General features: G+C 42.9%; 1 protein-coding gene across 2 annotated transcripts in view; it reads left to right on the top strand.

Moving 5' to 3' along the window:
- Positions 1 to 27120, top strand: part of nav2a (neuron navigator 2a) — a 104367-nt gene that overhangs the window by 28441 nt on the left and 48806 nt on the right. Inside the window, exons 3-11 of one of the 2 annotated variants that reach the window (XM_034116206.1) lie at positions 632 to 684; positions 10750 to 10822; positions 11458 to 11701; positions 11897 to 11947; positions 14355 to 14482; positions 20456 to 21686; positions 23707 to 23816; positions 23906 to 24014; positions 25050 to 25481. In XM_034116206.1, the coding sequence (XP_033972097.1) occupies positions 632 to 684; positions 10750 to 10822; positions 11458 to 11701; positions 11897 to 11947; positions 14355 to 14482; positions 20456 to 21686; positions 23707 to 23816; positions 23906 to 24014; positions 25050 to 25481 (2431 nt within the window). Of the gene's footprint in view, positions 1 to 631; positions 685 to 10749; positions 10823 to 11457; positions 11702 to 11896; positions 11948 to 14354; positions 14483 to 16015; positions 16068 to 20455; positions 21687 to 23706; positions 23817 to 23905; positions 24015 to 25049; positions 25482 to 27120 lie in introns of those variants that run through there. The other variant, XM_034116207.1, reaches the window with a different exon arrangement.

The raw sequence follows: 27120 nt of genomic DNA, 5'->3' as shown, positions 1-27120 counted from the left end.
AAACTGATAATGCTACAGTGGTCTCTCAATTTATTCCAGAACTGTAGCTTAGTTCAAAGGGGTCACAATCCAAGTAGTTTTAGAACCACTGCCAAAGCCTGGTTGTGAGTGTCCATTGAGTCCAGTGTCAGCAGAACACATTAAAAGACCAATATTTATTCACCAGACAACAAACAGGAGTATTTCCCCCAGGGAGTAAGGTGGTTGCAGTACAGGTCCTGAGGTTGGAGCTGCACTGTGGGCCCCACTGTGCTGCTGGCACAGTTGTCAGCTGTGAGCTGATGATGGTTGTTCTTCTCAGCTGCTGTGGGCTGGGCCCTCTAATAGATGGGGAGGAATCCCTGACAATACACACACGCACACGCCCCCCTCTGAAGGAAGCAGCCACAAGCACACATCTTGGTCGGGCCCCCAGTGGCCCTGTTCCCATTTGCGTGACCAGATAGTGGTTTCATGTCTCTGCGGGAGGGGAAAGGACACCTCTGCTCTCCGCACTCAGCCAGTAACTGTCTGGTACACACACTCAGGGATTTCCACTGGAATAAAGAGAGGATTAAATCAACGCCTGAAAACTGTTTTCATTCTCCCTTTCTTCTATCTCTGTCCTCTGCCTCCTCTGTCCTCTCCTCAGCCAATGAGAAGATTGACGATATCAATGGCTGTCCCAAGAGCCGGACTCAGATGGTAAGTGACCTTTTTTTAATGTTTTGGCAGAAAGTTGTGAAATGTACCCTCTGTGTGACTTTCTGTGTGTTAACACGTCTTTGATGTCCCATCTCACCGGCCCATGTGGCTCTCGCTGGGAGCTGCGGTGCTAAAGCCACCGGTGAATAGTTATAGTCCATTTATTTTTACTTTTGTGGTCTTGCGGGCTGCCGTCCGTGAAACCTCTGGCTCAGACTTCTGGCAGTTGGCTCTCAGTTGAAAGAGAGCGCAGGCTTTGGCTTCGGGGCCAGTTTTTGCCTCATCTTATTACACTTGCAAAGGAGAGAGCTTTCCTCTCATCTCCAGGAGTGGAAAGGAGGCAGGGAGCATCAGCGCTGGTGACAGAGAGGATGTTTACAGCCAGGTATGATGGGGTTTCTGTCCTCAGACGTTTAGGCAAATATCTAAGTGGGATTCCCTTTGTAACGCTGCTGGTGGGATTCTGGTGTTTTTTTACAGTTTTGTGTTCTCTGTGGGAAATGAGCCCAGGGCAGGGCTTGCCCTCCACTGAATGTGAAGGGTCGTAAATTGGGCCAGTGTGCCAGCCTGAGGGGGCTATTTTTGGCCACCAGCCAGACTACTGAAGCTCCCAAAGCACCAGAGAGAGAGAAACACACACACACACACACACAGTTAACAACTGAGGAGGGAGGTGGAAGCACAGCTGATCATTTCCCCTTCATTGCAGAGATGGAAACATATTACTGTACTTCTTCGGACAAGTGTGTTTTCAGCATTTTAAAGTACTCTGTTTTAATGTTTTGATGTTGGTATGTCTTTTTGTTCTGCCACTTTATAAATTGTGATGTGGATTTAATGATGTCTTGCTGAGCTACTGAAAAGTACATCAGCCAAGATCTAAAAATCAATTCAACATACTATCAATATAGAGCTGGAGTGGGCTACTACAAAGCACCAAGTCTGGCTGTCAGTAGAGATAGGTGATAATATATTAGCATAACATTGGTGATCCAGGATGACTGGTATCATAAAGCTGGTTATAAACTGGGCCGGTTAACTCTGTGTTTTCCCATCTGGCTACCAGTGCATTAACATGAAAGAGCTAGCGTTTGGAAATGCTAAAGTGCATCATCAGAAACATAATTTAAGTACTTATTGGGAAATAAGATATCCATGGAAACATTTGGTTATAGCAAAACCAAAACCTTAAATGGTTAAGAGAAAATAAGGCCAAGACTAAACAATAAATAGAGGAATTATTAAATACTATAGGTTGTTTGTAGAGTGCATATGTTTAGCTTTTTTCGCAGGTTATTAATAGAATATTATACATTTGTAATGCACAAAGTTAAGTACTAGACTGTTTCTTCCAAGCAGAGAAGAGAGGAGAAAATTAGCTAATACTTCATATGGTTATTAAAATATATAACTTAAAGGGAGCTAATAAACAGAATGTGGTTAATCTTTCTGTTAAAAGACAACAGTTTATAGGACAATAGTTATTAATAGGAATAAAGGAAAATTGGCTCGATTGAAATGCAGTTTTTTTTTTTTTGCCATTGTTATTTTTAAGGGTCTAAAACTGTCCCAGAAAGTCGGAATCTGATACTACTGACCTATACAATTATTTATCGCTCCTATTTCTTGTCACTTTATGTGTTAATTCAGCACATTTGTCCATATCAAGATCCTTTGTTTGTGACGGCTCAGCCTTTCCAGTGAGTTAATTGGTCAGTAGCAAAGCTTTGTGATACCAGAACACCTGAGTTAGATTCAAATTCACTATAGAGACACATGCACATGCATAAGTCACATTTGAAAATAGCTCCCTCTCAACTTCCTGTCCCACTCACTATCAATTAGGCCTCTCCTATTAGTGCTGATTGTGCCCCCCAGTCGTCATGTAATTGAGCGTTTTGCACTCTTTGGTCTCAGTGGTCGGGGCGTCTCTCTGTGGTTTTGTTGTGCCATTATGAACATCCTGTGAACCCTCTCTTACATCCCGCCCGCTGTCATCTGCAAACACAGCAGCTTTATTTTAAAGACAGGAAATTGTAGGATACCTCTGAGACAAATCAAAGTGGGTCTAAATATATCATCTCTGTCTGTGATTGTGTTCCCAGTGTTTATATTTGGTGTGTCAGTCAAGAGAGAAACAAAAACATTTTAAAAGTCTGCATTCAAGCAATTGAGTGACTGTCAAATCTGCTTTTCTTTTTGCTTGGATACACTCAGATGTGCCGGTTGTGAGTATTTTTGGATCACTGCGTATAATCTCTGAAGGTTTGTTAGCTTTAAAGCAAACTCTGACGCACTCAAGCATGTGGCGAAGGGCAGGTGCTGCAACCGCAGTCATTATGCAAATGTCTGCTGTGTGTGTTGTTGTAATGTCAACACAAACACACACACACAGGTCCTGAGAGTTTACTTGGCAGCTAGGGGGTTGGAGGAGTACGAGAGCCCACTTATACTGCACTTGATTTCATTGCATTGAACCCAAAAAGCTCCAGCTGCTGCCAATTACCGACACGTAACTTAACCCTCCTTCTCTAAACGAACAAACATGGTAATAAGCCCGTCGGTGGAGAATAAACTGTAGCACTCTCACCCTCGCTCTCACGCTAGCTGATTAGCATGCTGGCTATCCAGCCTGAGAGACAAGCTGTTATTTACAAACTGTCACATCGTCGTTAAACGGACCCGGTCGTCGGGTCGTTCCTCTGCCACCCAGTCGGCCTCTGTGTTTGTTTGTGTGTCTGTGTGAGTGTTGGTAGAGACCAGAGCGAGGGTGTTGATCTGACACTGAGCTGTTAAACCACACAGGATGCCACGCACACAACAAGGCACACAGACAAACACACACACGGTGTCTCATCCAAGCAATCCCATCTTAAAGCTACAGCTTCTGGAATTTACTAGATTTCACCTGCTACGAGCTGGGAAATACAACAAAGCTAAACAAGGAATGGATTTATCAGCCAAACATTTCATCACTCTCATTTCATTCAGGGCTTTTAACATTCTGGTGAGAGATTCATGTAATTAATTTACTTCAGACACGATGGACCATCTTTGAGTAGAATTGACAGTGACTAGTTCATTATCCAAAGCTATTCACATGAACATTGGCAGCATATTGTACCAGGAACCTATTCCCTCAAAGTTGATTTTTCTTTAATTGGATTTACCAACACTGTCATCACCACAAATGATATACCTCCATTGCATGAGGATTGAAGGGACATGTCACTTCAGAAAGTTAAAATGTTAGGTTCATGTATGTTGATTTGAAAGGTACTCACCATTGCATTTAGCCCAGATTACATTTTGGACACTTGTGATGTACACATACTGCATATATGTACATATTCATGATTAAGCCATGCTTTAGGCTATACCGTACTACACTTATGGATATTGAAGAAGAAAGCGATATACTTATTCAAGCTTACTTATTGTGTTTGTTATAAGCTCTATTCATATTTTGTTTGCTGGATTGGTTTATTTTCCAATGTTTCTACTGCTGTTGCAAAGAAAAGGTGGTGAGGTGAATGTGCTGGATTGATAGATCGACACACAGGTAGAAACCAGCTGGACCAGGTGTTTAATGGGCTTGATGAAAAACAGGCTTAAGAAATCATCATTAGCCACAGTGGATTATAAATAAGCAAACAGCTCTTTCACTTCATGTCAGGCTCTATCTCCTCTTATTTCGTGTTTGTGTGTTAAACTGGCCTGACAATAGAGCTGTCCTTTACAGTTCATTATGTTCTTTCACCTTTTGGCGCAGTGCCACACAGTTTCAACCCGATTGAAACCCAGTATTCAATCTTTTTTGAACACAGTCGTTTTTAGAGACACAGCTTCAGACCGGTTTGTACACGGTTTGCTTCTTCGATGCAGAATCATTTCAGTGGTTTTGTAGATGGGGAGATTAATGCAGGTAAGCGGGACAATCGTTTATTAATGATTCAGCGGTCTGGTAAATGTTTGATCAGAGGGAGAGGTACTTTTCTGTGTGTGTGTGTCAGAGAGAAAAGTCCCCAAACTGTGTCAGCTGGTCAGCTCAGTGATCACATGACCAACTGGAAACAACAGAGCAATCACAGTAACTGTTTCTAAGCAACCAAATATACCAAACCCTCAATCTTAATGTCGGAGGGTGCAGACTTTTATTTGCACATACAGTACAAGACGTTTTTGTTTTCCTCATTAAGGCTGCTGTACCCTCGGGCAAGAAAGACATACATTAGGTGGACAAAATATCAGAAACACTCATGAACTAATAAAACAGCCCTGCAACAGAAGCTACCACTGTGAAGCATGTCTTCATTTTTGTTCACTAGACTATAATCACATGTTGCACAAAAACGTTTTTGTTTTTTTCAGCCCTTGTAAACCCACAGACATACTGTGTTGCATAAGTTAATGCATGTGTTGCGACAACAGTAAGTCCAATCATTGATGATATCACACAAGAGTCTGTAAGATATACAAGACAGTAATCCAGAAACCTAAAACTTGGCAAAAAACGTGGCCTCTTTTTAAAATGAAAACAACTAATTAAATCAGCTATGCTTTAATTATTCTGCTCACAGTACAGCAGGGACATGTTGATGTAGCCAGAGGACTTTTTTGTTTTTATTTGTGAACGCAGATAGTGTCAGCCTGAGGGTAAAAGTAATAATAAATCTTATGAGAAGATAACAAAAAGACAGATTTTTAAATATGCTTAATTAAATGGGAGAGCACAGTGTGATTACAGACATGAATAAGCACACACACAACAGCAAGTCTATAACCATTTCCAGAAGCAAAAGACTGAAAATGCTGCCTGACGTGAAGTGTGTGACTTTGCATCACGATGTGTGCCTCATAGCTGCTGCCTCACTTTTTATCAATAAGCTGTGAAAGCCAACACTTCCCTGAGGTGTTAAAACCTCTGCATACATTTTTTCAAGTCAAGACAGAGAATTATTGAGGCAGATGTCAAAGTTTAGGCAGGTGAGCTGGGAGCTGTAATGTGTGAAACCTCCTGACGGCAAAACTATGTGTGGGCAGGTACCGATATAACCGCACTGTCATATACACACACATGAACACATACTGACAACACGCTGTCTCACTAACATGTTACAGGATCAGAATCCAACAGTCAGACAGTCAAATGCTCGAGCGCTTTCGTCTATGTAGCTGCTGTCGTCATGTAAAAATTGCAAGGTATAAACCAGTATTACCATTTAAAGGCATATGAGCGTATTGAACATTTGTGTTGGTGTGGTTCAAAAACTGCTTAACACTTACAGTCAAATTCAGAGTTTTTGACCTACCACAGAAAACCTTGTTCTGGTTTATGTTGAGACTTTCCTTCCCTTGATTCTCCGAATGCTGCCTCTGGGGCTTTGTCATTCTGTTAAGCATAATATTTGTGTAATTTAATGTATACAATAATTTGCTTAGGATCCGCAACTTTGGTTCAACAATACCGGCTTCAGTATCAGCCTTCAAAAGCTCCTATCAGTCAAATCCTGCTTCATACACGTCACACTCTCACACACACTCCCTCCCCCTGCCTCTCCGTCTCTCACACACACACAACGTTAGTATCCCTGTGATGGGGAGAAGTGTTTGTTCAGAGGGCTGTCGTCTGGCCACCTCCGAGCCGCTGCCGGAGCAGAGCAGGAGGTGAAGGTGGCCTGGGTGTAGGTGTGAGGCCGGGCGGAGCGTCACACTGCAGGAACACATCTCTCAGCCAGGCAGGTAGGCGCTGCCGGCGGTGTCTTTCAGCGATTCAGAGGATGTGTTGAGGGTTTCTCTCTCCGGGATTCTTTAGATGTATTTTTGTTCTGATTATCAGAATGGTTTGAGCAGAGAATGATTAAGAATATTGTCTTTAGTGTTATCTTGATTTGGTAGTTTTTACTGCATGTGTGTGTGCTAGAGTGGGTCGTTTTGAGCATATTGTATAACATAACTTGAGTATGTTTTCAGTTATACATCAGCCTTTTGATTAAGTTTGTGGAGAACAGAAGACGAATGAGTCCAACAATGGGACATTAGAATCAAAATCTTCTGGGTTATGTTCAGTAACTCTGCGACTGACAATCTCTTTCATTGTTGATTATTTGTATCAGTTTATCAGTAAGTGTTGTTTCAATAATTAGCTTGGACTTAATGACTAAGGGCTTAAAGTAAAATATGTTGTAAATAATGCTAACAAGCCCATCACATAATACTGGGACCCAAACTGACATGTTTAACTAGCACATTTTAGTTAGTAAGAAATAATATACTTGCATTTAAGACATTTAAATGGCAAATAATTCTCATTTTTACTTGTTAATGACTTTGTAGAACATCAAGCCAATTTGCTGTATGATCGATAATACATTTTCTGTTTATCAGGTATGGCTTGCTAAGTATAAAAATGCGGTGTTGGCCTTTAGCATTTAGAAGTGACATGAAACGAATGGATATAAGGGGTTGACATACATTAAAGGTCTGATTTGGATTCATACTGGGGATGTCGCAATTAATTGTAAAGCATTTGAAAACCTGTAGGCCAGACTCCCTACAGAAATGTGACCTTTAATAATGCTATGGAAGGTATTGAACATCACAGACTGATCACTGGTACACAGCAATGAAAGAATAATCAAGGGAGGACTTATTTATGATCCCATTATAGATGAAGGGATTCGTCTCCTGATATAGTTAATCTGGATTCTCTAGGCTCTGCAGATTTTAAATAGCGGGACGTTTCAGTGTGGATACCCCCGGAGAGGCTGGGGAGCATCTCAGCAGGACGGGCCTGGCATTTGTGATGGGGGATCTTAATGATGTGTATTTTCTGCTGCTATTTACACTCTAACTTTACCGGGGAATTTGGCACAGTTGGGGAGCGGTTCAGTCTCTTAAATAAAGTTTAAGCCTGTGGTATTTCAGAGAGTCTCTGGGTATGCCGATGGGGTATTTCGGCGAGGTTTATTTTTAAAGAGTCTGTGGTATTCAGAGAGGGCGATGGTTTGCATTCCTACTGTTACTATGTTTTCTGCTGCATCACCTCCAAGGGCAGCATATGTCAGCCCCTCTCACAGCTGTGTCTGGGGTCAGAGGTCACGGAAATGACAGCAGGGCCAGCACTGCGGTTTCAGCTAAATATGCACAATTCTCTTCACACACTAACTCAGAGAGACATTGAGTTTAAACCAGGAGGAGAAGTAATCGGGATTGTATTGATTAATAACAATGTGGTACAATAGTAACCCCCATAGATAATGCAACACGTAGTAACCAAGCAAACATTAGGCAAATACAAGAAGTGGTAATGGTGGTTCAGGGTGTTGATGAAACTGGCAGTATGACAGCATTTAGGGATGAGATGGTGGATTAGCAACTGGTTAGCAACATATACAACCATTATTGATATGGTAAAGGATGTAGCCTATGTATTTGTGTTGTGGTAATGGATAGAAGTAACAGTATTTGAGTCGTAAATGTGGATAATAGAGTTGTGGTAGTTGGTCGGTTTTATTGTGGTTGTGAGTGTAACTAATTGTCAGTGTTGGAAGAAGTGCTCAGATCCTTTTCTTAAGTAAATGTACAAATACTATGGTCTTAAAATACTCCATTACAAGTATAAGTTGTAATTTCAAAATTCTACCTAAAAGTAAAAAAATATTAACATCAAAATATACTTGAAGTACACAAAGTAAAAGTACTCATGATCCGTTTTCAGAACAATATAGATTACAAAAGTATTGTCGGCTAAATGTAGTTCAAGTATGAAAAGTACACGTCCTTGTTATGCAGAATTGTTATCTTCACAGTATTTAATTATTATGGTTATAATATTATCCTATTTTTGTATTGTGGTTGGTCAATTTGGACCAAATTTAGATACTTGAAATACTGTGTAGCTTACTGCATCAAACCATATCAGCATACAAGTGTAATCATGTGTACAAAGTAACTGGTAACTTTGAGTGTTAAAATAAATGTAGTAGAGTAAAAAGCATGATTTTCACCTCAATTGTAGTGGAGTAAAGGTATAAAGTAGCATTAAATGGAAATACTTTCCACCACTGCTAATAGTAATACGTGGATCAGATTGATGCTGATATATGTTAGCTGTAACCAATAGTAACTGCAGTCTTATTATATAGTGGTACAGGGTGTTAATAATAGATGTATGTTCTTTCTTATACCCTTTTCTACAGTTATGATTTTAGACTCTCTATTCTCTTACTTAGTGCAAGTTTAATTCATTTGCCAAGAAATAACCAAAACCCACAATAACAAAGTTAAAGATACATTTGACCGATAGCAGAATATTATTTTTCTTTCTTACAGGTTTTCTATCAATGTGGCAATAGAGTTTTTTGGCTGTGATCATCGTGCAGTGAAAATCTGATATTGTGACAGCTCTGTGTGTTATGGTTGTCGATTTGACTAAATGTGACATGCTAGTCTGTGGAAGTCAAATGTAATTAATAAAAGTATGTTTATCATCAGTATGTATATTCGATGTATCCCGTATTTGAATAGAGGGGATGTGAAGGAGCTTTTTACTTCCGCTGCTCACCTCACAGTCGGATACTACCTTACAGAGGGAGCTGTAGGTCAGGCTATATTTAGTCGGTGCATATTAAGTGTAATCATGTCATTAATCTTAAGTGAGCGGGACCCTCCCGGTTGCAGCCCACACCCAGCCTCATTGACAAAGTACACAGTTCATATATATTTAAGTTTACCTGCAGTATCACTGTTCTATATCTGTACTCCCTTGGCTGGGAGATTATATTGTACTCTCACAGGTGTGTTGTAAGTATATTACATGGAGGTAGATTGGCCTCTGCGTGTTATAAACCCACTCTCACTGGTAATAAATGTCATGCTAAACGAGATTGAACACCTCTTTAACCTTTGTGCATATTGTAAAATGCTTTAAAATCAATTTTGCAGTCAATTCTTCAGTAAATTGACTTGCCAAGAGCACCAGCTAACATTTAAAGACATGGCAGTGCCATATTGATATATGTTGCGCTGTACCTGCTGTGTTTGCTCATTGGAAACAACAGTTGGTCAACTTTGATCCATCATTAATCTGCAGTGACTCTGCTTGATTACTTGTTTTATGTGCTATACTTTGTGCACACTCGCTGTATAAAAGTTCACATGGGCTCTAAACAAAGCCTGTCTGCCTATCAAATCCTCTCGCACTGCAGTGACAGCTCAGCAGTCTGGGCTCAGGTTGCCAAGGCTGCTGTCATAGCAACTGTGTCGGTATTGATGGTTTGCCTCTCTTGCTGCACTGCTGATAAAACTCTGCCTATGTTTTGAATATGTCACCATATGGTCAATATTGCATTTTGAGCTTTCCAAAACACAATATGAATAGTCAGTCACTACAGTATAACGCTTTCATACACCTCCCCAGCAGTGGCATGTCAGTTTATGTCTGTCAGAAAGGGTATGTTTTGGGTATCATTGTTTGTTCCACAATCTGATTTCTTGAAAACCAGTTAACAAATGTTGATTTAGTTAGATAAAAAAAACGTATTTCTCTACACATCTCATAACATATATCCCATACCATTTGTAACAGGCTATAGCTGCCAACTATTTGAGACATCTTCTGAATCTGTTACAACAACATGATACATTTCATTTGTCATAAGTCTGACTCTTGAGCTCACGCGTCATCCTTGTACAAATATTCCTAACCGAGAATTATACATTCTCCACAAAGTATGGCAACTATCCGTCAATCACGATTGTCTGTTATGTGCATTTTCATGCAGATCTAGCATTTTGTATTATTAAAATAATAATAAATTACTCAATATTGAAAAATGGATTGATCTGTATTTAATTTTCAGCACATCTTTTTTGAAAATGTAAATGCATTAGAATATTTTGTGCTGTCAGCTTTCCTTTAAAAGCAGACTTGTAGTTGCCATTACGCTCTCAGGAGAAGCGTGCAGACGATAGACCAGCACGCTTACTCACATTATACCAATATGCAAATTTGAATGGAAATGTGCAGGGTGCCGTGTCTTACAGCTGTGTCTCTCTGTCCAGATTGAGAACATCGATGCCTGCCTCAGTTTCCTGGCAGCCAAAGGAGTCAACATCCAGGGTCTGTCTTCAGAGGGTAAGCAGGACTTTCACCGGAAGAACAGTCAGACACAAACCTGGGCTAATAAACAAATGCCCTTCCTGCTATGGAAACAAAAGATGAATGGCAACTTAAAACATGAATGCATTTTTATTGGCAAGCTCGTTTGCCTTGACACACTACATTAATGCCAGACAGTACACGAAACATGAAGGCTCAGCAGGCGCTGATTAGAGCACATATAGAACTAATGTACCATACACCTCGGTGCCTAATGCAGTATTTAAATGTAGCCTGCTGCAAAAAATAATTGTATTGGGGGTTTACATCAAATTGATTACTAGTAATAATAAAGACATCATTCGGGCAATGGGTCAGTCCTTGGTTCAGTGTTCTCCAAGTACTCTATGGAGACCTTTTCTTTTGCAGTAAAACAATATGTGAGATACATTGGAGAGGTATAGCCATTAGTAGACAGCAAATAACATTCAGGTTGATGCTGAACAATGCATTGCAACAAGAACAGTTTGTTATTTAAGAATAGTCCATCATTCTTCAAGTGTCAAATTATTTTCTCATCCTCACTTTTCATCTATTGACTTTTCTCTTCTTCACTTGTCCTTCCTTTTACTTTGTTAATAATCCACATGATCCTTCTGCCTGACCCACAGAGATTCGGAATGGTAATCTGAAAGCCATCCTCGGCCTCTTCTTCAGCTTGTCCCGCTACAAGCAGCAGCAGCAGCAGGCCCAGAGGCAGAACCCGCAGTCCTCCTATCCCCCCACCGCCCAGCCCCAGGGCGCCCACCCCCCCCTGAGCCAGCAGAGCAGCGCCCCGGCCCTGCTCAGCCACTCTACGCATGGGACTGCTGCCCTCGCAGCCCAGAAAGCAGCACAGGCCGAGATGCAGTCCAGGTGAGGAAATATAGGAGCCGTAACCTTGAGACTGGGTGAAGGTGTTTGTGTCTGTCACTTTTCCTGCTGTTTCTGCTGTTCTATTCCATCATGATGTCACCTCTGTCTTCCTGTTCACGCCTCGTGTCATTTATAACTGTAAACCTGACCTCTCTGTCCTCTTCCATATCTCTCTTCTCTTTTCTCCTCCTCTAGGGATGGCTCTAAACTGCTCAAGTTTTCCCTTGGTCAGAAAAAGACCTCTAGGTCAGCGTCTTCTGCCTTTCTGTTTTTCGTGCTCCTCCCCTTCCTCCACAACGCCCCTAGTCCCGCCCCCTTCCTTGAAATAGGAAGGTAGAGATTGCCCCTAATCAAAGATAGCCGTTCTTTTGTACTATAAAGAGTTTCATGTTGTTTTTCTTTGTCTGAGATTAAGGGCAACCTCTACTACAAGCACTATCAAATATGCATGAGTGCTAGTGTTTAGCAAATAGAAACTAAAGCTCCAGACTCCATCTTCGGACAGCCCTGTCCCCTGTCTGTCTGGCAGCGCGCCTCATTTGGCAAGCCTGCTAAATGGGCTGTGAAAGACCTTTAGATAACCCTTAAGTAATGGTGTGTGTATGTGTGTGTGCAGGTTCCCCCGACAAGCACATCCCCCATATAATGTGACATTAATAATTAACACAGTAGTGGCTGGAATGTGAGTCTATAATATGCGTTGTTCAAATGTAGCTGCCGTTTGCGTTAACTGTGATGCTCTAGACTAGAGTCCTTTTGCGTTCACATTTGAATATTATTTAAGCATGCAATAATGTATTATGTGATGATGCACCTTGAAATTGGATTCAGGATGTGGTTTTGCATGCTGTGCCCATCCCAAATTCAGTATGCATTGCACCTGCCCCACACCAGCTCCTTCCAAAAGCAATGTAACAGCCCCACCCTCTGGTCATCATGCTTAACTACAAGGGGAAGAGTTGAGATGCTCCTGTTGATATCCACTTGAAAAAAAAACCTTTCTAACATGTTCTTTTATAAAGACCCAGATAAAGAAGTTAACATATTTCTTCAAATATAACTGCATTTTAAAAAACACTTGTTTTGCCCCAAAAAATTATTTGGCCTGTATTTTATTTTTAAGAATTAATACAGCCATATTAGCTTTGGGGCATATATTTACATTTTGATGTACATTTTTTTAAATGTAGAATCTTTCTTCTCCACACAGCCAGTCCAAAGGGGAAGGCAGCACACTGACTTGCCCTGCCATAATTGAAGGCCAAATGATCTTAGGCTGCTGTTGAGTAAATAATGTGGTAATACCTATTATCCCTCAATGGCCAGATGAATAAAGGCCCGCCAAAGTGAATGGCATGTCGGAAATTAGACTTTCTATAATGTATACAAGAGCTGAGAGAGAGAGAGAGCGCTGTAATCTGCTTATCAGCATCCGCCTCACTGTCCCAGGATGATGATGATTATGATGATATCACCGCCTGTGAATTAGCATTTCATTAGCGGTGTGTGTGCCGCGGACTGGTCAGATTACAGCTCGGCTCACAGACCTAACCGAAGACAAACGGGAACGACTTACCATATGAAATCAAGGTGTCAAAAATGTCACCAAGGCTTATCCATGGCCAGTATATCCTGTGTAAGCCATGTGGGAAATAAAGGAGCAGGACATGTGATCCGAGGCTGTTGAGCTCACACCTCACTGGGACCTGCACTCTGTCAGCCCGTCACACACACAGACACACACACACACTGAGACGTCACACTGCTGAGAGCTCATCCCTCTCCATTAGATGACTGTAGGTGCAAACAGAGCTGCAAACATAGCTGAGTTTAGATTTATTAAACTGTGTGTATCTTATTACCTATCCAAATACGTGAAGAAGAGCCGGATGTATCTTAAGGGTAGTGTAAAGCATGAAGAAAGTCAGCAAAAACCTAAACAGCAGGATGACTGATTGGTTAGTTTAGGCATCGATTAGAAGTATACTCGACCTTGCAGACCAACAAAAGGGCAAGAGAACTCCTAACCTCGGAAATCAATAAAGAACGTCAAAAGTTTGTAGTGAATTCAGTCAACTTTCTTTTGCTTCGATTTAGGTCACAAGGTAAAAAACAATATCGATCACAATGCCAGAGTGATGCTTATGTGGGATAATGCAATCTGTCCATCATATTTGGCAGGCTCATATCCTTTGAAAAAGATCATACATATTAAATAAGTTGTGTGTATCATTGGTCTAGACTAGACAGAAAATGTCTTTTCATTCAAATGAAGAATGTATTTTATCTCTTTATGCCATTTCTTATCAGTGATTGCCTAGAACATGTGATGTGAAAGTAGATGCTAGCATCGTGTTGTACATGTTGTGACAGATTAGCTATACGGTAACATGAAAAAACAACCTAGTGCTGCTCTTTCCTGCCACATAAAGCTCTTGCTGTAATAAATCTGCATGCTCCCTGTTCTCTCAGCCCTCACTAAGTGATCCCTCCTGTTGGAGTTTAGAAAGCTGGATTTGTTCCAGCAGAATGTGTTGTAAACCTGCATTAATGTGTTCCTTCAATGCGTGTAGGATGAAGGCTTTATATGTTGAATATGTTCTTTCTTCCTTCCTTTTTATTTCCGCCACTTCCCTCTCTCTCTCTCCGTTAGACTTCCTGGCCCCTCAGCGCGGGTGTCCACTGCTGGCGGTGACATCCCCACCAGAGGCTCGGTCAGTGCTGCTGGGAACAGACGCAGCCAGGGCTTCAGCGACAAGACCAAAGCCAACCTGAACAAAGGTAGGCCTCACGCACAAACACACACACTCACTCACTGTTGTATGGAAGAGTTAAAGTGACTTAATCATTTAACTGAGATGCCCTTTACGAATTGTGTTTGTGAGAGAAAGTAACTTAGCAGCTCTTCAAATGTTTATGTTTGCAGTGTTTAGGAAACATGTATGGTGAATTATGGATGTAATCCTCTGGGGGCTTTTTGTTATCGTAGGTGAAATTGCAAGTTTACTCTGTTGCTTGGAGACCCAGAAAAAGTATTAGAGACCATGCCAGATAATTATGAGTAGCCCCCAGCATGCAGTGCTGCTCTGAAACAACTGTCTCTTTTCAAGGGAAATCAACAACCTGTACATGAGCAGAAAATCATGATGTAGGAGAGATTGTCTATCCTCACTTTCTATAACAAACATTCAGTTGTTGGATGTTGAAGTAAACGCACTCTCTGCAGCCTCAGGACTGTTCTATACGTAAGTAAGGTCAGGTGAACATTCTCATCCCAGCAGCATTTCTTTCTGAAGATAAACAAACAATGAACAATGTAAAAGATTCTTCATGGTGTCATTGTATTCTTTGTGCTTTACTCGGGAAGATCAATGAATGTGTCTGTCTATTGTCTTCTATTTACTTTTTTCTACATTAAGTCTGGATAAGCACTGCCTGTTTGTTTCAGTCAAACACTCTAGCAGTATTGTTCCTTCTTGAACTTTGATCCTGAGAAAGGTTGTGTTTTCCTTTCAGTTTGGTATTCTTCTACACCACCCAGGAGACTTGTACTTTTGACTTTAATAACTGAACCAGTTGTTCATTGTTCACGGTGATGATTCAGCCATGAAAGTTCTATTTTCATTTGTAGACAGAAATGTATTCTCACATGTTTAATCCCATCTCCCCTGACCCAGTTCAGCTTGTGCTGCTCACTGTTTGAGTTCTCCAGCAAACAAACTTGCCAGTGTGTTTGGCAGTATATTTAGTGAGAGCTGTGTTGAAACAGCTTCCGTCACAACTCAGCGGGCCAAGGCTTTATATAGACTGTTAGTGTTCGCAGTCTAAACTCATTACCCTGCATTAGACAGGGAATTCTGACCGCCCAGAGAGCGAGAGAGACAACTGTGTGTGTGTTTGTGTCAGTGTGCATGCCTGTGTGTATTAGAGAGAAAATCTGTTGTCAGTGTTTAAAGTGACAAATTAACTGGGACCAACACTATCAGTAGCGCTGGGAAGCACTTACTCTGATGTGAGGTTTCCATTGCAGAGTGTTGTGTTTTGGACTGTTTATTTATTTGTTTTGCTAAGTGGGACGGTGGTAGGGTTAAAGGAACAGTACGACAGAAAGTGTTTGTGTATATGTTTTGGGATCAGCAGGCCATTGGCAGCAGGACTATGAGAATCCAATTGTCGACCCCCCTCTTTGGCCATGTTGTTGACATGCTGCCAAGCCCCTCCCCCTGCCATACCCTCCTCCTCCTCTCCCTCCTGCACTCTCTGGATGGCCGGCCATAGTTTGGAACTCTTCCCTCCTCTCCTGTCCATCTCCTCCTGTCCTCTCCTTCTTTCCTTCTTCCTCCTGGACGTCTGCAGCACCTATGAGGTTTGTCAGCTTGCTCTGTAGATCGCTTAGAGCTAGGACTACAGTATACAGTTTCAGATGTAGAACTTTGGGTTTGCATTGAAACTTTGAAAGTATGGTAGCAGATGTTGTCACTTTTACTGGTTTGTTGTTGTAGTTCTAAGACATATGTGCATTGTGACGCTACAGAGAGCAGGGAGGTTGTTTTGCTGTAAGATGTCAAGTCAGTTGTCCTGAACCTGAGTAACTTAATTTATAAGAGTAAAGGGGTTTAGGGATTATTGGTAAACTAACTAGCTTGTGTCTTGCTCTATTGGTGTCAAACTTTTTTCTTCAAGAGGTCATTAAAATGTAGTTTCTGCCTCAAAAGTGCATGTTTGTACCTTGGTGCTACACATCTAGTGTCCATACTTGTTGTGCACGCTGTTGCTGCAGGTTTAGATGGTTAGAGGCACCTGCAGCTTCTATTGTGAAACCAGATCTGCTCTGTGTCAATGGCTCTGACACCAGAATGGTTGCTGCACGGCTGTACAGTGAGGCAGAGGACCTGAGTCTCCTCTGCAGTGCTGTGCTAACACAAGGTGACAGCATCTGGGTGTTCACCGAGTGACACAGAGCAGAGAGGCCGAGAGAGCAGGGGCACCTGTGGTTCTGTGTTTGTGTGTTGTGCATGCCTCTGATGCATTTCTGTGTGTGTATGGCCGGTGCCCTGGCTGAATGAATAGGCTTCTGATGAGCTGTAGCGTCACTGTTTGAGTGTATTCATGTGGAGAAACTTTAAAAAGTTTCAGTGGCCACACAAAAGACCGGCTGTCCCTCTCACTTTTTGGAGCACAATGACTGAGGAGGGAGAGAGAGCGAGAGAGCGCAGGCTTCTGAAATCAGAACGTGATGAGTAAGCAAATACCTGCAGCCTCAAACTGTGTTCCAGTCGGATATTAGTCGGTATTCCGATATAATTTGAAGATTCCCAAAACGAATTGTCCATGTAGATATGATGAAATGAAACAAAGCCAATCAAATGGTGTTCTTACATTGCTCTCACCTTTAAATCTTCTGTGAACCGTAACTTAAAAACAAGGGCACTCTCAGGTCAGCAATTTTGTCACTAACTGACTTAGAAGTGTTAGTTGAAAGTCCTGTGACCAGTGTGACCATGAGATGGGTTTGAGGGCTTGTGATGTCTTAACAGCGTCAGCGGACGCTACTTCTAATGCATTTACTGCTAAACTCAATGTGTGCGATTGGTCACACTGCAGTATATTTGCTGTGGTCACCAGTCCTGCTGGTGAAAGCGTTTGAAGTCGCTGAGCAGAAAAAACATCCCCTTCTCTCTTAAACTTTACATGCATGCACGGACATGCACACACACACACACACACACACACACACACACACACACACACACACACACACACACACACTCACACTCACACTCACACTCACACTCACACTCACACTCACACTCACACTCACACACTCAAAGGATTGTTGACACTTGTGTGGAATTACACGGTTTTCCTCGGCTGAAGACAGGCATTAACACAAAGAGCGCACGCACAGACACGTGAGTGTGGCCATCCATGAAAAGAGCCTTGGGTGCACTTCCACTAATTTCCTAAAATGCCTTGATGGTATCAGTAGGCTCCAAGAGAGTGAGACAGGTTTTTTAATGGCAGACAAGAAATGCAGTGGTGGTCTGTTGTCCTTTTTCCTTTTGGCGCTCCACTGCTGTCATTTTCTGCTCTTGATTTTATTCTCTAATGACTGCTATAATTGAGCAGGTTGAGTCGTAAACACTGAAATTCTTTCAACATGTTTCCTCAAGCACATCGCTCACCCAGCGCTCTGAATGAGGGGCAATGTGCGGTTCAGTTCCAGGGGCCCAAGGCTGCACTGGGTGGGTCATTAGGTCAGTCACCCATTCTGTGGGCATGTTTAGACTCTTCTGTGTTTATTTTGAAGGGAAAAGTGTTTTTGTGCAGATAATTAAAAGATGGTTTCTTGAAACGCAGCCGTTTTGTTGAGAATTTGTGATCAGTATATTTACTAGAGATTTTTGTACCAGATCTGTATCTATCTGTTTATGGTCATACATTTTAATTCTCTGTATATTTTATGTTCAACAAACATAACATGATACAACACAATGACCTACACTTAATTCATAACAAACCAGAAAATAGACACCAACACTAAAAAACGCTGTGTATTTATTATGTTATTGAACAGGAACTTTTTGAAGAAACTTGAAGAAATATGCATGCAGTTTTTTCCCTTAATGAAATCTACCCCACCTTTTGGCAGAAAAGTGTAACCACACTTGAATTTGATGTTAGTATATATTTTTTTCTTTAAAACAGACTTATGTTTTGATCTTTGTCTGGAATGTTTGCTTGGGTTTATGACGCAACGGTGTCCAAGTCCACCTCTAGAGTCTGACTTCTGACCCCATACGTTGAAGTTTGGCTACTTTCCTTCCCACTTACCAACCCAACCGGAGCGTGTCAGCCCCGGTCACTGGGTCCGGTCCTGACAACGAGCAGCTGTCCCCAGTGTCCAGGGGCCTCTCCATGTCCTGCCTTTCTTCCTCTGTTCCTTTCCGACCCGAAAATCCAAGCTGACCCCATTCACGGACAGCACGGACCATCCTGCTGGCCCATATCATAGCTGCACTTATCCCAAACCTGCAGGGCCAGTCCCACAGCAGGTTCCCCTGCTCATTCAGCCTCCTCCAATAGGACGCCAGCTATTAGCAACCTGACCCACTTTTTCGATTGCTAACTGCTAGCACGGCTAATTGGGCTCTAATCACTTCCTAATGGCTGCATTGTTTCAGGCTGCTCGCACTAAATGCTAAACAGGCGGAGAAAAAGAGAGGCGGCAACGAGTGCCTATTTCCAATTAGGACATGAAAGGTGCAGTAAAAGTGAAATAAAATGGAGAGCCAGATGAAAAATGGGTAAACAAGCAGGATGAGTGTTTAATAATATGCGTACATTTTGACTTAATGAGATCACATGGAAACAAATGAATATGTAGTTAATGTTGCTGGCGTACATTAAAGGAAACTTTACTCATAACCAAATGAGCACTGTGAGAGTAATGTGTGCATTTGTCTCCAGACAAATCACAGGGAAAGATCCATATTTAGTATTTGTATATATGGTTAAGCAGCAAATGTCTTGTTTTTATTTGTAACACTATCCAATAAAGTAAGATCATTTTTGTTATCCTTTCCAAATCAACTTTTACTATTAAAATTAATTCAATCAACATCACTGGGACCATATACATGTAAAAGTAAATAGTCAAGGTGAAACATACAGTATTGGAAACAAGTTGGAAATGTGTTCTGTCTCGTGTCAATAAAGCACACAATTATGCAGTGTTTTAAACACCTAAACTCCCATAAGTCTAAGATGATTACCTAGGCCTAGGCACAACTCCACAGCAGTGACCTGGAATACATAAAAGACTCTGTGTGTGTGTGTGTGTGTGTGGGGGTATGTTGCAACGGAAAATATGATTTATTCCTCCCAGTGCTCCCTGCGCAGTCTGTCTCTCTCACTGGCCATTGGTGTTTGAATATTCAAATGTTACTGGTCTAAACTCAGTGCTGCTGGTAGCACCACCCTACACACACACACACACACACACACACACACACACACACACACACAACACACACACACACACACACACACACACACACACACACACACACACACACACACACAGCACACTCTAGCGTCTCAGTAAGAGCAGGGACTTGCACCAGGGATCCAGGTCTACTCTCACTCTTCAGCTCTTGGTAAGTGTGCTAGTTGAGATGCTGCTGAGCCACATATTGATCCAGGTAACTTATTTTTAGGTGAACAATCGTAACAAAGTTTTACAGGAGCATGTTTACACTGCAAAAAAAGGCTTTCTGTTCATGTCCATGTTAGCCTGTGTTTTTCTACCGTTTATGAATCTATTTGACACAGGACTGAGTCCATGTTTTCACACAGTGGTTCTTTGTAAAGCAGAGGGAAGCTGACCAAAAGCAGTCCATATAAGTCCAAGCCTTATAAGTGCAGCAGCACCGCTCCTCGACTCGGCCTGCTTGGAAAGACTTTAAAGCACTTGAGTCGGCTCCTCATTGGTTTTATAAACAGTTTGTGATGGGCTTCTCTCATTGTTAGTGCTAAGGGGTTTTTAACAGTTTTGGTGGCCAGCCCGAAGGAAAGTAATGGCAGGTTTGGCTGCATCAGGCAGGCCACCTCCAGGCCCTTATAAGGCCACTGTGTGTGGGGTCAGAGAAGACTCAGCATCTGGTTTCCCTTCTCTCCCCCTGGGCTTGATGTGTCCTCTCCATCTTTACCTTCCTATCTCATTGTTAATGAAACCTCTCCTTTCTGCTGCAGATTCCTCAGAGGGCATGACCTCACTGCCTTCGGTGATGACTGAGCATGCTCCGTCATCTGCAGTGACCATCAGCTCCTCCACCAGCATCCCCACTGCTACCTCCGCCCAGATTCCTCTCCCATCTTCCTCGTCGTCCTCCTCCACGGCCATTCCCCAGCCCAACAGCAATAGCAAACCCTGGAGGAGCAAGTCGGTGAGCTCCAAGCACATCTCCACTTCTTCATCCTCCATCAGCACCGCCGCGTCTGCCATGCAGTCTGTCATGCAGTCTGCCAAACAGGACAAGGACTCCTCCTGTAAGGCCGATGCTCCTCCTAAAGTTGTCGCTCAGAAATCAATGCTGGAGAAGCTAAAGCTTTTCAACAGTAAAGGAAGCTCCAAATCCTCCGCCTCCTCCTCCAATGGAGCAGGGGCCCAGGCAGAGAACGCTGCCCTAGCCAGGCAGCTCGCAGCGGCTCAGTTGGAGAGGTCAGAAACCGGCTCCAACACCGACCCCCTGGAGGAAGTCGATGGCAACGTCCGGCCGGGAATGAACGGGACCAGCAACGGGACGGCCTACGGAGCAGCTCCATCAGCAGCTACAACTGTCTCCACATCCGCCAGCAGCCCCAAAATGGCCTTGAGGGGCATCGCCCAGCGCACTTTCAGCAGAGCTCTGACTGCCAAGAAGAGCTCTGTCAAAAGCACAGAGAAGGACAAAGACAAAGGGAAGGAGAAGGAGAAGGAGAAGGGGAAGGAGGTGGGGAAACGCATCTCAGCCCCCGACAGGACGGAGCTCAGGGGAGACGAGCTTAAGGAGGAAGCAGCACCAGTAACTGCAGACACAGACGGCTCAAACAAAAGGACCTCTAAAATCACCAGCTTCATACCCAAGGGGGGTAAAGTGTCCAAAAAGGAGAGTTCCACCCCTGCACACAGCGGAATACCAAAGCCAGGAGGCAAAGCCCCGGGAGTCGGGGGGAAAGCCTCCTCAGTGAAGGAGGAGAGGCCCCGGAGCATGCGGTTAGGAGGGGGCCTCGCCATGCACCGAGGGCCCCTGGACAGGGACAGCAGACACTCCAGCTCTACCTCCAGCCTGGCCTCCACAGAGGGGAAGGCCTGCGCCTCCTCTGGGGCGGGGGGAGGCTCCACACAGAGCACAGCCAGCAACACCATCAGCGTGCAGCTACCTCAGACTCAACAGCACCACAGCCACCCCAACACGGCCACCGTCGCACCTTTCATGTACAGGTGAGAAGGCACACTGACATTGGTTCCATACAGATATTAGTACAAAATAAGACAAATCACAAGTGTTCATGCATCTCTAACCTTAAAAGATATATATTTGTAAGGATCCTAGAGCAGTTACCCAAAGGAGAGGGTGATGAGTAACGTTAAAGGGAAACTCCACCTATGTTACATATCTATTTACATGCTTTGGGTAAAGCTACTGCGTGTGAAAAACGTGTATTAAATCTGATAAACATTGTGTATTGGGACTCAAGAACATGGAAGATTAGCCCATTCTGTGGTAGTGGAGTGGGAAAATGTGAGGTTAGCAGACAAGGAGAAATAACAGACAAAGTAAATATGATATCTCTGGTTCTGTCACATGTATTTATGACTATAAAATGTTTATTGTAGGAAAACCTTAAATGACTGGTCGTCTTTCATGCGTTATGGTTAGAGAAGCACAACATCGTTTTTATTGCAAAACATTTCAAATTGAGATTTAGCTTTTTATAGCATGATTTCTTTCAAACTAGTCCCCATTTAGCTCTTAATTTTACACACTGTTTTCCTTTGTAGAATTATCCTTAACTAACCATAAGTTAGCTTTAGATAAAGCCCATGCATTTGCATATGTAGACATAATATTCCCCAAAGATGGTCCTAATGGTAGAACCTCATATAGGGAAATGTAACATATTAGGTATGTGTTTACCCTGCTCACCTTTAGTTTGTGCCCCTTGGTATAACTTTATTGATACATACTATAAATAGCCGGACTCAACAGTGAGATCAAGCTTCACTGATAAAACAAAGTCATTAAACTGTTACACATTGCACATCCTACACGCTGCACATTTTCCAGAAGTGCTTAGGTTGAATTCTTCAGGGACTATTTGAAGTTGGCAAAAATGTACTGGTGTATATTTGTTCAGTCGTATATGTGATAACAGTTCTGGATAAGCTGTTCTTGCCTTTCCAAGCTTGTAAATAACCACAATATTGGTGTATCACCCTGTATCTAGGATCATACAAGTCAGAGTGCGAGAAGTCATCAAATATCTGACATTTTATTCTCTGTTAGCATCTTAAATAACAAAAACTGAATGTTACCATCTGTGAACTGTTAACTAGGAATGCCACATCTGTGTTTGTTCCTGTGTGTGTACGCAGAGTGTATTGTCTGCATGTGTGTGCACTTGTATCTTGGCAAATGTGTGTGGATGTTGTGTGCCTCTGACCTCTGGTCCCGGTCCCAGTGTGATAAGGAAGCCGGTCCCTCTGGTTCTCCCCACAGCCACTCATTAGCCTCATGACACTTCCTGCCCCACTGCCCTTTCTCCCTCTGTACATCCTGACCTGTAGCTAACCGACCCACCTTTACACAACACTCCCATCCTCAGTATTTTTTCTGTTGCTGTTTACCTGTCAGGTACCATTACCAGCAGGATTATGTCACCTCCGCCTGTCAGAAAGAGTATGTTTGACTGAAAATAAGAAATGTAAAATCAATCATTGCTTTTCCCCTCCCTTGCCAAGGACTGGTAAACTACAAATACATCACCCTGTCTTAATTGATAGATACTAGCAAGGACAAATGTCAGTGCAATAATATAACTTCAAGTCTCAACTAGAAAACTTTACAAGCGTTTTATTGTGGAGCAGAGTAAGAGGCAGTCCTTGGTTTTGAGTGGCTAACACTCAGAGTGCGCATTAGTCGACAGGGACAAAGTCTGGGATCAGGCAAAGACCAAAGGCTGGGAATAACCAAGGCATTCAAACGTCATGGTCTCTCAATGCACCAGCCAGTGCAGCGGGGGAACTGTATCGATTTATCCTTCAAAGACAACCGGCATTCGGGGCTTAGCAGGCGTTCATTTTGGACTCTGGTCACAAGACTTGAAACAGATTTGAATTCCTAATCAGGTTTATCCCTCTTTCGTCACAATTAGCCTAATATTATGTTCCCACTAAAGGCACAATAATTCAGAATCAATGACACCCCCCTTCTGATCTGTCGCCCTATTGTTTTTCCCAGATCGCAAACAGACGGCTTGGATACGGAGGACACTGAGAGCGGCTCAGGAGGAAGAGGAGGAGACATTTCCTTCACCAAGAGCAGCCAGCTGTCCATCGAGGACCTTTCAGGTGTGTGATCGCTGACGGTGAAGGGTCTGTGTTTGGCTTGTTGTGCTGGTAAATGTCCCTAAACTCTTTTCCTATTTTGCCCCACTCAGGTGAAGACCCAGAGACGAGACGGTTGCGTACAGTCAAGAACATCGCCGACCTGCGGCAAAACCTGGAGGAGACCATGTCCAGCTTACGAGGAACTCAGGTCTCACACAGGTAAAGATGTATTTTTAACTTTCATTTTCCAAGCATCCATCCCAGTGTCTCAGAAAATAAACAGAAAAGTGAAGGTAACAGAAATATCCATATAATTATGCTGGATCATTTGTCAAGAATGTGAAAAAGACACATTAATAAAGATAAAATTGCTATTATTCGGTCTTTTTTAGGTCTTAAATTAGTTTTATGTTCACATTGCTACTTCAGCACTGCTCAAAGAGAAGTGTATCAAATGTGTTGAGGTGGAAAACAAAAACTCCTCTGTTTGGGGATCATCAAAGTGTAGCGCCTTACAACGGCTGCCACGGCTGAGTGGTAAGCGGGGCAACTCAGGATAACTGCTGGGGGTTTGAGTCAGGGAGAACTGCCTCGTGGTCAGCAGACTGTGTCTGTCTAGGTTTACAGGTATTACCTCGGCCTTTCTTTTTTGTTGCTGTCTCATCCTTCTTTTGAGGGATGTTGCGCTTTGATCGCAGGGCATGTCTTTCATGTCGCCTTTGATTCAGGTTTAGCTCTAATCACGTTCCCTCCCACTGACTTCTGACCTCTGGCCTGGCGTCTCACTGCTGACCCAGCTGTCTCCATTTAGTTTAGGCTCTGATGTAATGCCCTGATTTCCTGTTTTAGACGCTATCAAAGGAGCTCTTATCTTTACTTAACCCTCTCACATTCTATTCATCTATCTACCTAGGATTATTCTTCAGCTTGCCACTACTAGTTTGACTGTTTGTCTATCTTTTAACAGATGAATGTGTAATTGGGTGGACAAATAGGCCTTTAGCCAAGATATATCTTGTTTTAGAGACACCGTGGAGTCAAAAGCCATCCATTGATGTCCTTAAATCAGCTTGAAACATTTTGTGTGCCTCTTAGTCGGCTCAGTTTATTCTCTTAGCAGTGTCATGGCTTTTTCTACAACTGCAAATGAAGGATGTTGGAAAAGAAACTCATCAGAATAAATGAAAATGCCCCCTTAAATCCCTTTTCTTTACATGTAGATCTAAGATTGAACCTCTATTTGTTTCCTCTCAGCACCTTGGAAACCACCTTTGACGGCAACGTCACCACAGACATCAGCAGCAGCAGCGGAGGGGGCAGCGCCGTCAGCAACAGCAGCGGAGCAGGGAGTCGGAGCATCCTCAGCATCACTTCTTCCCGTCCCTCTCTGTCGTCATGGCGCCTGGGCCAGTCAAGCCCTCGTCTGCAGGCGGGCGACGCCCCTTCTTTGGGGAACAGTTACGGTGGCGGCCGGGTGGCTGGGAGCCAGGGAGGACGCTACCTTTACCCAGGAAACCTCAGGCGGCAGCTGGCAGGAAGGGGAGGGGCCATTCACAGCGTGGAGCTCGGGGACAGAGCCGGGGAGGACACGGACCTGGACAGCATCGCCGTGGACGTCACTGGGTACATGAGCGATGGAGACGTGCTGACCAAGAACGCTGCACGCACTGATGATGTCGCCAGCGGGTGAGTGGATTACAGACTTTTATTAATCCTGTAGACAGTTTTTAAAGATCGACATCATTTTAGTTTGTTTTTTAATTGCCAATTATATCTTCTCCAATGTGAGGATCTGCTTCTCACAGCGTTTATCGTTATAAATGGAATGCGCTTTGTATTTTTGACTTGGTGACGTACAGTAGGACATTCGGAGATGTCCCCTTGGGCTTTCATAACCTTTTCCAATGCTTTCAGATCTTGTGGTCGAAACAAAAGGATCAATATATATATATTTCTAATAAGCATGATAGTTATCTAGACCCATTGCTTTGGCATAGGCGAGTGAGAAAAAAAAAAAGAGAGAACCTTCAATTCTACTAACATAACAGTGTTAAAAGTAAATAGGTTAAAAATCTGGAGTTATGGTTGATCATAACATTCTTTCCGATCATTCACAACAGATAGACGGTTGCTTGTTCAACAAGAAACAATACAAATAGAACATTTTGGTCACATGAAACACACAAACTTTGAAAGGACCTTTTTGTGAGTTGTATGAGCTTGCCAGAAGAGGGCGCTAGTGTTTCCCTGTTGATCCTCAGTAGCAAAAGCAACATTGATCCTGTACAGATCAGATCCCACAAGTATCCCATCTCTCTGTCTGCAGACTCTGTAATGCTGATACGCTGATAACCTGTTTATTTGCTCACTCAAAGCAAGTGTCCATGTTGTAACAGGCTCCCTGCATACCTCGGCCCTCACACTGTGCAATTGAAACCTTTGCTGTCATCATGATCATCTTATAGAGATATAAAACGGTGCCAACTCGCCTGGCATTCTTACAGCCAAGAGGGGAGACCGGGGTCTGGCTGCAGGGAATCATTTTAGGTCAAATGAATGCAAAAGCTCAGGGAAGCCAGGAGCCATAACAACTGGAGAGAGAATAACTTCCTCTGGCCCCCATGGGCTCCCTGTGATTCACAGCCCTCAGGCAGCTGTACAAGTGGAGGGAGCTAAGTGCTCTTGAAGTACTTGATATGTCTGAATCTGTGGCTCGGCCAACAAAGGCTGAGCCACAGCCACACCTGGACAGGTGAGTGATGTGAGCGGGGGAGCACAGCCATTTACTCATCCTAAAAGACTTGATATCCAGGCTTGGTCGGACCTGTGAAGAAAGACAAATTTAAAGAAAGATCCTGTTGATGATCTGATCGTGATCAAGCTGCAATTATAGATTATTATTCTGATCACGCTTTCATTTTCTAATTGAATAATACATTATTTAGTCTATAAAATGTATGAAATCGTTTTAAAAGCCAGTCACAATGGGTAACCATGTGAAACAGACACAGACTGATGACCTCCCCCCACCATTCTCCACATCCTCAGGCCGTTTAGCCGCTAACTCCATCACAGGCCTGAGGAGGAGCTGCCATTTCAAAACAGCCCCACACTCTAATGGATTCCTCCAGTTAAATGTCAACGAAAGGATTGGATCACAAGAAAACTACATTTTTGTGGGCAGATCTGTTTTATTTGTCCAAGTTTTGAGATACATCTCTCTTTTTTTTATGTATGCTCTCACCTTAAACATATGAAAGTGAGCAGAATTGTATTTGTGCCACAACTCTGGAAATATTGCTAATTTCTCCCTTTTGTTATTTAC

Source organism: Trematomus bernacchii, unplaced genomic scaffold (genome assembly GCF_902827165.1).
Source record: "Trematomus bernacchii unplaced genomic scaffold, fTreBer1.1, whole genome shotgun sequence".
Taxonomy (NCBI): Eukaryota; Metazoa; Chordata; class Actinopteri; order Perciformes; family Nototheniidae; genus Trematomus; species Trematomus bernacchii.
This window is presented reverse-complemented; position numbering and strand designations above follow the sequence as displayed.